The sequence below is a fragment of the Protopterus annectens genome, chromosome 12.part0 (assembly GCF_019279795.1).
Source record: "Protopterus annectens isolate FY-2018-M chromosome 12.part0, PAN1.0, whole genome shotgun sequence".
NCBI lineage: Eukaryota > Metazoa > Chordata > Ceratodontiformes > Protopteridae > Protopterus > Protopterus annectens.
This window is the reverse complement of record NC_056746.1, coordinates 1,119,157,337-1,119,170,155: the sequence shown is the minus strand read 5'-3', so window position 1 is coordinate 1,119,170,155 and position 12,819 is coordinate 1,119,157,337. Positions and strand designations below refer to the sequence as shown.

General features: G+C 43.8%; 1 protein-coding gene across 1 annotated transcript in view; it reads left to right on the top strand.

Moving 5' to 3' along the window:
• The window catches only part of DDX27 (DEAD-box helicase 27), a 409,290-nt gene that overhangs the window by 276,292 nt on the left and 120,179 nt on the right, over positions 1–12,819 (top strand). Inside the window, exons 11-12 of the mRNA XM_044090130.1 lie at positions 3,801–3,942; positions 4,254–4,407. Coding sequence (XP_043946065.1) covers positions 3,801–3,942; positions 4,254–4,407 — 296 coding nt within the window. The remainder of the gene's footprint in view (positions 1–3,800; positions 3,943–4,253; positions 4,408–12,819) is intronic.

The following is a 12,819-nucleotide window of genomic DNA, read 5'->3' as shown; positions in this document are numbered from 1 at the left end:
GTGAGTGTTCATGATGTTCCTGATTTTGTGAATATGAATATGAAGGAAGTTGCTCAGAACAGGGTTTTTTTGAGGCATTGTAAGCCATCTAGAGGTCACCCCTAAGGAGCTTCCACCCGTCCATCCACAGTTCCTTTTCCTATTTTTTACAGATGGGGCCATGGTATCACTTCAACGGTGACAATCACCTAGAGCGTAAAGGAAATCATAACCTTTATTTTCTTTGTGTGAAAACATTGTGGGTCTTTCAAGTTTGATCATGTCTCTTGATAGTTACATGCTGAGAGGAGGGTTATATTCAGTTATGGGCCTAATACGTGAGTTGTAGAGGGTTATGATAATATTTTTAGATTTGGAAGAAGTACTCTTGGTAATCAGCTGGGCTAAATAGGACTTCCTAATTACATGTGGATACTTGATGGTCCAAGGTGAGCTCATTGTCAGTAAGTATGCCCAGGTCTGTGACAGCTCTGTCCATTTTTGGGGGGAGTCCATTAATGTGGAATGCTCAAGGGTGCTGCTGTTTAGGAAATGATACAGCATTTAGCTTGAGATCATAGTCATGGCACTGTTTATTTTCTATGTGTTAGTTCCTCTAGTAGAATCTGGAGCCCCCAGGGGAGTTGATGATGGCTCCAAATTTAGGAAGGTAGTCAAATGTCAAAGATGACTTGCCAGTCATTGGAGCCACCCTGCTTCCAGTGACTTGTAAGATTTTTGCCCAGTGGCAGGGTAATTCTGGTTCTCTCAAGCCTGAACAGCCATCCCTTAGTACAGGTTGGTTTTGAATATTCTTGAAAGAAAAAAAAAGGGAGGAAGAAACAACAGGGCGGGCTCATTCACTCCAGTGGAGCGCAGGAAGTTTGCACTGTAACTTCAATGGGCGGAGCCTACGCCTTTTGACAGCATCAAATTATGTCCTCACATTTCAAACAAGGGTTCATATTTCAGGAACCATAGGGATTATGACAGAAGTGTAAATGGCAAACTCTTCAGTACAAACTATTTTTATAGTGATGGTATTCTTTAGGTTCTAGATATTAAACCAAATTTTATAAGTCACAGTAAACATGGTAACTATTTATTTTTAATATTTTGTGAACAATTTACAATATCTCAGCAACCACTCAAGTTACACACATAATGTCAGCAGCATTTTATTTATTTAGTTGAGGGCTTTCATATGAGGCTAAGGAGTTCTTTCTGCATTACTTGGCTGTTGAGAGGTATAAAAAATGTGAAAATTATATTCTTATAAATTAATATCATAAAAATAAATATTTACCTGCACTAGACAGAAGTCAAATATTAATCCAGTTGGGTTTGACATTGTGTAAGCTTTAAGACTAGGCCTTTCAAAACCTTGTACATAGCATGGTTTTGGAATTACTGATGTAAATATAAACAAGCAATATTTGACACCTAGAGAGTCAGTAGGAGTTAACTGCAGATACACCTGGAGGCGTCACTCATATGTAATGAGTTAAGGTCAGTCATTTTATTTACTGAACTTATTCGTAAAATGTCGTACTGTTTCCAGCAGTTTACTATTGTTTCTTTGAACGGCAAAACATTTTGCCGTTCGAAACAACGAATAGTAACAACGAATAGTAACACTGGAAATTATGAAAATGAACAGTGACAATGTCGAACCAAATGCCCGACACTTTTGATTCGACATTGTTGCCAAAAGCAGCATGATATAGCCATATAGGAGCTGATGTAAATCAGACTCCTATACGACATATCACGGTTTTGCAGGGGGGCAAGCACCCCTGCACCCCCCCACACACCTCCCCCCACTTATATATTCTAACTCCGAGATCACACTACACTGGGGATATGGATGACTTTCCAATCCCCACTGTACCGTGATCTCTGTGCAGATAGCCGAATTACACTTATGCGAATGCAGTAGTATCTCTTCAGCTATTTTTTGTGCAAGCGACATTCTGATTTTCGGCACACTACTGCCAACAGAATGTAGTTCGCACAAAGAATAGTAAACCGTTTCCAGCACTTAGTCAGAGTCAGACAGATGATTTGTCTCTTGATCTTTGTCCAGTAAGATTAGAACAGCAAAGAACTTGTATTTCATGCTGTGGATGTTCAGTGTTAGTCCTTATTGTATCTGTTTATGTCCATGAGCATTAGAAGACAGGATGGCTCTCTTTTTTTTTTTTTTTTTTTTCTTTGTGTCTGGCAAGGGCAGGTGTGCAGTTAGCCGACGTATGCTGCTTGTGTCCTTTGTATCTGGCAAGGGCTGTCTTCCTGTTACTAGATAGCTGCTATTTAAATTAACTTCTGCTTGCATTGTCATCAGAAAGCTAATCTTCTATTATGCCAACATGGTCATAGGGAATTCCAGCAGAAAGTTGCTGTCTGTAGTGCATGTGTTCAGAATTCACTCTTAGCAGATATTTGTATTGTGGTCATATATTTGTTTGTACATTGCAACATCCTGTGGGAGAGCTGTTCTTTAGGGATAAATGCACTGAAGTGAGAGATTCCTCCAACTGCAAAGGACCCCTTGAACTTCCCATGTCAAGTAATGTTCAGAAGTATGTGCATTATACTCTCTCTCCACTGTGTTTCATGCATTTCCTTGCAGGTGTTTACTCTGTTTGACTGGGGATAAGAACTAGAGATTATTTGGGGGGGCATCCCTTACACCCAATGTTAGGATGTCAAGTTCAGGTCAAAAGCAGGTGCACATGTCATAAAAGGGGGATCTCAAAATTTAAAAGAAGAAAAAAAAAAAAGCATATGAGAGGACACCAAAATAAAGTACCAAGTGTTCAGCCACTGTGGATTTCCACCTGTAATGTTCAATGATACAATGATAGAGTATTCTGTTGTTTTTCTGTGGTTGCTGAGGCACCCCCACTCCCACCCACACACAACACAGTTCCTGTGTTTCCAACTGTGAGACATTGCAGCTTCACTGGCAGTGAGTAGCATGTGTCTGACAGTTTTTGTGCTAAGCTGTGCTTTGTCTAATCTGATTGATATCTATGTCTGTGGGTTGCATGACAACATAATATAGTAGCATGGAAAATAATATTTTGGTTGCAAATGTAGATTTATTAGGGTTCTGATGAAGTATACAAGTATCCATAATGATGCAGATTTTCACCATGAATAAGTGGAGGAAGTCTGCTGGGGGGGCAGTACTAGTTTCCCACCAGTACTGGGTGATGTGGCCGAGCTTCTTGATGGACTCTGTTGGCTATAAGCCTAGTAAAAACATATAAACCCACCAACCTGTATAGTGAGGTTTTGACACATTCCTTGTAGATGCAGACTTTTAAGTGATACATCTTTTAATTCAGGATCTTACTCTGCTGCTTCAGCTTAATTATTTTCAAGCTGATTGTAATGAGTTCTAATAACTGCTAATTAGTGTGACCTTTCTTTTCTTTGTGTTAGCGTGTGAACTTGAAATGCATTTAGTTTGTTTAGGTTAATAGGACATTATTTGTAACACAAAAGCAAAGCACAACATTCCTTGTTTTACACACACACACACACACACACACACACACACACACACACACACACACACACACACACACACACACACACACACACACACACACACACACACACCACTTTTTATGTTGTGGGATTCCTTCCTTCTAAAATGGCTGACAGCAGAGTGTTCACGTCAGTATTATCCCATGGTTTGGCCGTGTTATAGACATGCTTATGTTCCAAATTAGCAACATATAGTTATGATTCTGAAACTGCAGATAATTGCCTGTCTTGTGTATCTTTTTTCTGATGTTTGATTTCTCCAGGTGAAGGATTTGGCAGCTGTTTCTCTGAAGAACCCTGTGCGGATCTTTGTAAACAGCAACACAGATGTTGCTCCATACTTGAGACAGGAATTTGTCCGTATTCGTCCAAACAGAGAAGGGGATAGAGAAGCTATTGTAACAGGTTGGTAAGAAGTACTTTCCTCATATTGTTAACGTGTTTAGTCATCCCATGTTCTCTTGACAAATTTTCATTTCCAGGTGTACTGACCAGAGTATGCTGGGAGTAAAGGCAGAAGTCTATCCAGTAAAATGAGCTGGTGAACCATAGTACTGAGAGTACAGATCCTGTGTACTAACTAACTTGACAGTACAGTGCTGTATTGTAGAGAAGAATAATTTTAGGAAATAGAATGCTGTTGTATTTTAAGGCATTGTGTAGTGAGCCTTTTCTTGATCCTATTTAATAAGACTCTGATTTGTGCAATTCTGCAGCACTTCTAACTCGTACCTTCTGTGATCATGTGATGCTGTTCACACAGACCAAAAAACAGGCTCACCGCATGCACATCCTCCTGGGACTGATGGGGCTGAAAGTTGGTGAACTCCATGGCAACCTTTCTCAAACTCAGCGTCTCGAGGCACTGAGGTATGTTGGTTCTGTACCATTTATCTTCTTATGGCTAACTCCTGCAGGTCAAATGCAGTGGTCAGAACTTTCTTCTAGCATTGTATGTTAAATACTTTCTGCTATTTAGAAGCAGATGCTGGAACCTTGTTAGTTTCAGCGTTGTGTTTATTGTATCCCACTAATTCAGCTAGCTGAGTACAATGCAGTAAAACAACACAAATATTTAAGGAAGGCAGTGAACACCTTATTTCAGATGGCCTCCCATAATGTCCCGAGAAGAAGAGCTTTACGTAGTGTGTGCTGACTAAGATGAAGTATATTCCTTTGTTTGATTTGGGCACTGATGGAAGTTCCGTGACTTGCTCTGTATTGTACTCTCTAGAGAGAAGTCCTGTTAAACTTGTACCCTCATGTTTGGGTTGGCAGCTGTAATCCATAAACTCCAGTCACTGAATTTCCTTTTGGTTGATAAACGAGGGAAAATATGTTTTGTTTGTTGTGATTGTATGTGTTTGGCATTGTGCTGAACAGTTCATTGCTTTGTAATACTCTTCCAAATTATTATCTCCCTCTGACAACACTGCTTTAAGAAAGTGCACTGTACCACCACTAATCTTTAAAAACGTGAGCTTAGTAAAATACATTCCATGAGTGTAGTCTTTATTGAGCTCACTGAAGTATTTGACCTTGCTGACTCTTAACTTCCTGTGTCAGATAAATGCCTCTTGGAGGATTAGTAGCTGCCTGAAACTGCTCTTTCAAAAAGCTACTGAACAGACTGCGTGCAATAAAACTGGGCAGCTCTGCATAAAAACATTTTCTTTAGACAGTCATCACGGTTTTGCAAGGTTTCAGTATTAACTTGCATTGTTTTTTATCTTTACAGTAACATTCTACATGAGTGCCAAGGGCCACATAAATACGTAGTTCTGGTAGCTGGTAGCTGGTAGAACAAATACAGTAGCCAAGAATTCTTACAAGATCTATATGGAAAGTCACTAGTCAAGAAAATTTACATCAGCTCTTCAAAATATTTAGTCATAGAAAGAGAAGGAAATTGTCTTTACTGAACTAATAACGCTTTCTCAACTGCATGTTTTTGTGGTTAAGCTACTACTTTCTCTGTTCCTACCTCTGTTTAGCTGCTTTGTGAGATGGTAAGGCCTGCATGTCCTTCTATTCCTTTGTTGCAATATTCTTAGTGTGGGATTTCCCGCCTCAGGCGACTCGAACGTCGGCTCCTACACAAAAGCTTAAGCTTGGTTCCTGTAGGTGCATGGGACGTCACATTTAGGGCCATAAACCAGGGACCTTAAATGTGAAATCTGCATGCACAGACCTCAGAACTTTTCAGCCACAGACAACATCACATCGAACGCTTTGCTCCTACTCTCGAAGACTTCTAAAAAGCCAAGTACCCTGTTGGGGAAAAATTTCTGTTTCTTTTGCTTGAGCTTGGTTAGCAGTGGTTATCATTAATCGATGTCAGCTAAGAAGGGCAAATGCCATTGTGGGAGTCAGATACTACATAAAGATAAGCACGACCATTGCGTCTTTTGTCTAGGGATGGAACACGACCATACTGCTTGTTCCATTTGCCAATCTTTTGTTCCAAAGACCGTTCATAGCCATCTGGCCGCTCTCAATTTATATTTAGAGAACCAACGACTCAAAAAGCTTGCACTCAGGATGGATCCCAAATCGGCCATTCCGACTGAACCACCACAGAAAAAGGCCAAAGTTTCCAGGCCTACCTCCGTTGCCTCTCTGCCGTCAGACATCCTGTCAGCTTCTGATCTTGGGGTTGAGGGATGCCCGATTGAACCGTCTACTTCAACGACTCCCACTGAGGAAGCCGCTTCAGAAGTAACAGCCTGCACGTCCTCGGACACACCATAGACATTGGTCCCTGCCGATGTTGAGGGGGAACCAGAAACAGTTGGACGACCAACCCGGGACGCCATTACCTGAAGCCCAGGCATAAGAACCCAGGCTTTCTCCCAGACCTGTGGCTTCTAAGCGAAAAGGAGTCCCAGACTGGCAATCATTTACTAACTCCTTGATGCAGGATTTTATGGCTGTTAGGCTCACAACCTCTTCCACCTCCACTATTCCAGTGCTTAGTCCTAGGCCTGCCTCTGCTACTTCTCTCCCCTTGCCTACTACCTAAGAAGGAGAGGAGGATTTAGAACCTTACTACTCATCTTCTGATGAGTCTATTTCTTATGCCTCACAAATTGCCTCTCCTCTGGAATACTATTCCCCAGATGAGGAATCTGTTGAAGGGGACTTCCCACCATAGGATATTACCTTTGGGAAAAGAATTACTAAGATGAAAGAATACTTCAAGTGGGACACTACCCAGATGACTGACACCCAGAGGAGGTATTTTGAACTCCTTCAAGTGGAATCACCCTCCCCTTCAGCCATCCCACCTGTCTTACCTGCTTATCTGGATGCTTTCACCTCTGCATCCAGGAATCCAGACTCTCAACCACCTGCTCCTAAGAGACTGGACAGGTTCTACAAAGTGCCTGATGACCATAAATTCTTACTTAAACCTCCCCTGGCAGACCCTGCAGTGATTGCTGTCTCCCCTGACAAGTAGTCTAGGCTGATTCCTTCGGCATATCTTCTGCCCACTTATAAGGATAGCAAAAGCATGGACAGGATTGGGTAAAAAAGTGTGTATCTCCTCCACTCTGGCCTTCCAAGCTGTCAGTTGCCAAACTCGCATAGTAGAATATGCCCTGGACCTAGTTTCACAAGCCCTCCAATCTCTTGGCTGCCACTCCTGACTGCCCTTCTAAATCTGAGATGGCATCTAAACTGTCACTGGCTTTTCAGGTACCCAGACATTCCAAACAAGAGGTTATGGTCTATGGGGTGTCCACAATTTTAGATTTGAAATCCCCTAGGAGAGGTTGGAGGGGAAGCCAATAGTATCTATGGAGAACTGAAACAGAAGCTGCAGAACTATCAGAGGCCTCTGTGGCATCACCTGTTCCTCCAGGGTAGGAAGGAAAAGGATTTTATTCGAGTCTTTCTGGTCCCCCAAAAAGATGGGCCTTGGAGATCAATACTAGATCTATCCTTCCTAAACCAATTCCTAAAAGTACCATGCATTAGGTGCAGTTATGATGCCACAGAGGCCTCTGATAGTTCTGCAGCTTCTGTTTCAGTTCTCCATAGATACTATTGGCTTCCCCTCCAACCTCTCCTAGGGGATTTCAAATCTAAAATTGTGGACACCCCATAGACCATAACCTCTTGTTTGGCAAACAATCTGCAGAACTTTTTAAAAGCCTGCAGGAGAAAAGTAAGGAGCTGCAGGACATCAAACATTTGCTTCTGTCTCCTATTCCTAAGTAATACAGGAATTATCCTGCAAAGACTTCTTTTGTCCTTCCTTTGGCAACCCCCTTCTCTACCAGACACAGGAGAGGAACCAGGAGGCAAACCTACTCCAGACCTGTTACCTCGCAACCTACTCCAAGACCGCCTTTTCAGGATAGAAGTGCACCCAACAATGCACAACTGCCTTGCCCATCTACCTTTGTCAACCCGCCTCCCCCACTGCCTCCCCTTTTGGAAAAACATCACATCAGACCAATGGGTACTGACTATCATTCAAAATGGATGCTTCCTTTCTTGGAAGGAAAAACATCCCAAGGCCCATCCCCTTTCCACCCAAAAATCAAATCCACCTCCTCCTTCACATTCTTCTAGACCTCCTAAGATTAGGAACAGTAGAACCTGTTCCTCCAGGGTAGGAAGGAAAAGGATTTTATTCGAGTCTTTCTGGTCCCCCAAAAAGATGGGCCTTGGAGATCAATACTAGATCTATCCTTCCTAAACCAATTCCTAAAAGTACCATCTTTCAGGATGCTATCCCTTCAAACTCTTCTCCCTTTAATCCTAGCCCAGGCCTACATGACCACTCTAGATCTAAAGGAGGCTTATCTCCATATTCCCATAAAACCCTCCAGCAGAAAATTATTACATTTTACTGGACCCTGCTCTCATTTTCAGTTTACAGCCTTGACCTTTGGTTTGTCTACTGCACCCAGGGTATTCACAAAATGCCTAGTCCCAACCAGGACCAAAGGTGTCCAAATCTATCCCTATCTAGATGACATTCTTCTTCTAGCAAAAACAGAAGACCTTCTCCAAAACCATCTCAGGTTCACCACCTCCCTTCTACAAAACCTGGGTTTCACCCTCAACTTAAACAAACCCCCCTTACTCCCGCAGCAAGACAAAATCTTTCTGGGCTGCAGGATCAGGACAGACCTGATGCAGACTTTCCTTCCCCAGGACAAAGTCTTGTCACTCTCCAGTCACTTCAAAACCTTGTACTAGCTCTTCAAATATTTGCAAGATTGTTCCTGTAACTCTTGGGATTGATGGCAGCCACCATCCCTATAGCTCCCCTAGCAAGAATGCACATGCAAAAGTTCCAGTGGTACTTGAAAAATGTGTGGTCACAACACCAATACTCCCTGGAGCAACAAATTCCCATTCTGCCCTGTCTCCAAACAGAAGTAAGGTGGTGGATTCAACAAATCCTTCACAGCCCGGGACTACCACTTCATATCCCCTCCCCAACCCAACTTATGCATAAAGATGCATCAGACCTAGAGTGTGAGCCACCTGCAAAGGTTTCAGGGTGCAGGAGGCATGGAATCCTACCCTTCAAAAGAAGCATATCAGTTTAAGGGAAGTGACTGCAGTTCTTCTGGCCCTGGAGGCTTTACTTCCTATTCTCCAACGGGCCGCCTTCAAATATTCACAGACAACACTACAGTAATGTTGTATCTCAACAACCAAAGAGGGGACCCGAGCATACCTCCTATCCAGGATAACTGTACAAATTTGGGACCTCACCTCCAGGCACAACTTAACCCTGCAGGCCTCATACATTCCCTCTCAGGACAACAAACAAGCGGATATTCTCAGCAGGCCATCCTCTCTACAGCACGAGTGGATGTTGAACAGGGAGACCTTTCTAGACATTGTCCACTGATGGGGCACACCTCAAGTGGATCTGTTTGCCTCCCCCCAGAACAGACAATTGAACAAATTCTGTACCGAGGATCACTCTTCACTTGCCTGGAGAGTGGATGCCTTTAGCATTCCATGGAAGGGATTGTTTCTATACAGTTTTCCACCCTTCCCACTAATCCAAAAGGTCCTACTGACAATCAGGAAGGACAAACCAAAAATCTTGCTGGTGACTCCCTACTGGCCAAGGCAACACTGGTTCCCCCTAATTCTCTCACTAGCCAAGGGCACAATCACCACAAGTTACCCCACAAGGTGGACTACTCACACAGCAAAAGGGAACTTTAATTCACCCTCACCAACAGATGTTAGGCCTAACACTCTGGGTGATGATCTTCTAATCCCTTTCAGACACCACTACTCAAAGGACGTGCTTACATTCCTGAGGGAGGCCAGGAAACCTGCTACTAGGAAGTCATAGTTATCAAAATGGGAGAGATTCTCCAAATGGTGTCTATATAGGGACAGGGACCCCGACCAGGCAGACCCATTTCTAGTCCTTGCCTATGTGTGTGAACTCATTAAGGATGGCTTTTCATACTCTTCAGAGAAAGTCCATCTTTTAGCTATTTCAGCTTGTCTACAGCTAGATCCCACTTTGCTATCCAGGCTAGATGTAAAACTTTTCCTGAGAGGAGTGTCACACATCAGGCCACCTAGAAAACCCATCCCACCACCCTGGGACCTCAACTTTGTTCTGGGAAAAACTAACACTGGCCCCATTTGAGCCAGCTAGCTCTGCTGCTTTACAAATGTGTACATGGAGGACTGGACAGCTGGAGGTCATTACTTCCACTGGGAGAGTGCCTTAGTTACAGGCTCTCATGGCCTGCCCCCCTTACACCACCTTCCACAAGGATAGGGTGACCCTACGCACTAACCCTTCCTTCATGCCTAAAGTGGTCAACGAACTGTCCTTAAATCAGTCCATTCACCTACCTACCTTCTTCCCCTCTTCAGCTAACAATAGTGAGAGGTTTCTCCATTCCTTGGATGTACACAGACAACTTAGGTTCTACCTAGACAAAACTAAAATCTTCAGAAAATCTAACCAACTCTGTCTCCTTCCACCCCTGGGCTCTAGGCAAGGCAGTCGCCAAACAAACGGATGTTCTTCATCTCACATTGCTGCAGTCCTTACATATGGGTAGTCCGCTGTCCTCGGTCGGCCCGAATACCAAAGTATTAGGCTGACGTCGGTCAAGGCGCTTAAAACTGACATCAGGACGTCAGGGTACAAAAGTGCATGACCGACGTCATTTCCTCAGTCTTTTTTGCCGCATGGTCCGATGCAGAAGCAGCGTTGCAAGTGCCGTTCGGCGTTCTGAAATTTTTGGAGTTTCAGACCGAATCCAAGTTGGCTAAGTACCCGTTGGGAATATTTTGTTTTTCTTGCCTCAGTGTTTTACGGATGTCAGAAAAAGTGAATAACTGTATTTCTTGTGGGCAACAGATACCGCATAGGGATTATCATTCTTTGTGTATTCCTTGTTTGGGGCCTGAGCACGGCGTTGTTGGGTGTCGCTTCTGTGCTAGGTTCAATAAGCGCACTATTAAGCGAAGGTTAGATTGTGCTAGGCTGGTCTTTGGGAAGCGGTGCAATTATAATATGCCGTCGGATTCTCCGGCGCCGCTTCTCAAGCGCAAAGACAAAGCAGTTAAACCCAGGCAAGATGAGTCGTCCGTTCCGGACGCGGTTCTTTAGAGGCTTCAGTGGAACCGGTGGTTCCGACGGAGACTTCTCTGGAGTCTCAGGGGGAGACTTTGATTTTGCAGGAGGTGGTCTCTCAGGAGGCAGGTCAGGCTGAAGGGGCTTCTCAAGTTACTGTAATCCCTCCCTTCCTAGGGTGGTTAGGCCTTCTCCTTCTGTTTCCAAGGCTTCTCCCAGAGGCAGGCCAGTTTTAGCTTCTGTTGGTGTCACTCCTAGTTCAGCAGGGTCTGTGCCTAAGAAGCACATGCTTAAAATGGCAGAAGATTTGATTACTCTGATTAGAGGTTCTTTGCCCCCTCCTGATAAGAGGCCTAGGGTGGAGCCAGAGTTGGGAAGTTTTGAGCAGGCTTCGGATGTTTCAGAGTCTTCAGCTGAAGACTTGCAGGAGTACTCTCCTTATTCTGATTCTGATGCAGATGATTCCACTCCTTCTGCTTCTCCTCCAGAGGACTTTTCTTTTCAGAGACACTTCATTCTATGAGGGAACATTTTAAGTGGGAAGGTCAGGACTTCTCTGATTCTAGGAAAAGGCTTAGGGAGTTTTTGTTACCCCAGCATAGGCCCTTGGCTATACCCCCTGTTCTGGATGTTGTGGAAGATGTGTTTGCAGAGGCTTCACTTAATCCTGATTCTCTGCCTCCTGCTCCTGTTAAACCGGATAGGTATTACAGGGTGCCTGAGGCTCATAAATATCTTTATAAGAGTCCTAGGGCGGACCCAGAAACTATTAGTCAGGGACCTAAGGGTGTCAAGGCCTCTGTTGTAAAAATCCGGTTCCTCTAGATAAAAGCCAGAGCTTTGGATAGATGGGAAAGAAGGTCTATACATCTTCTACCTTAGCTATGAGGGCTTTGAATTGCCAGTTTCATATGTTGAAATATCAAAACTTTCTTCTTTCTCAATTGAAGTCTAAGGTGGATGCTCTGGCGGAAGGCATTGAGTGTAAAGAATTACAAGATTTGGTGCATGTCTCTGAACAGGTGGGTAAGCATTCATTACAGTGTGGTTTTGATGCTGTGCAGGCCTCGTCTAGGGTGGCTGCCACTGGCTCAGTTCTTTGCAGGCACGCCTGGCTGAAGGATCAGAATTTATCTGACCATGTTAAGACAAGGATTTTGGATGCTCCTTTGCAGTCTGATGTGTTGTTTGGTTCACCTGTGGAGTCAGTCTTGAAGAAAATGGAAGACAAGGCTAAGTCTATGCAGGCTGTTAAAGATTTTTGCAAGTTCAGCCTCCGAGTTTAGTAGGAATTGGCCTGCTAAGGGGTGGGCGTATCCTTCTTATGATTCTCAGTCTAGGGGTAGATCTAGACGTGGTAGAGGCAGAGCTCAGAGTTCTTTCAGGCCTAGAACAGGGAGTTCACCTGCACAATCTTGGTGAGGGCAGGGGCCAGTCCTTTCGTAAACAGGCCCAATGACCTACTTTTCAGCTGCCAGATCCTTCTTGCCTGGCAGCACCTTTGGGAGGAAGGTTAGCACTCTTCAAGGAAAATTGGATGTTGATTACCCAAGACAAATGGGTATTGGATATCATACACCAGGGTTACAAGTTTTATTTCCATACCTTGCCTCCTTTCAAAGGCATGCTGGGCGTTCCTCCTCAGCAAAGACTAGACGCAAACAAATTTCTCTACTACTTCAAATAGGGGCCATACA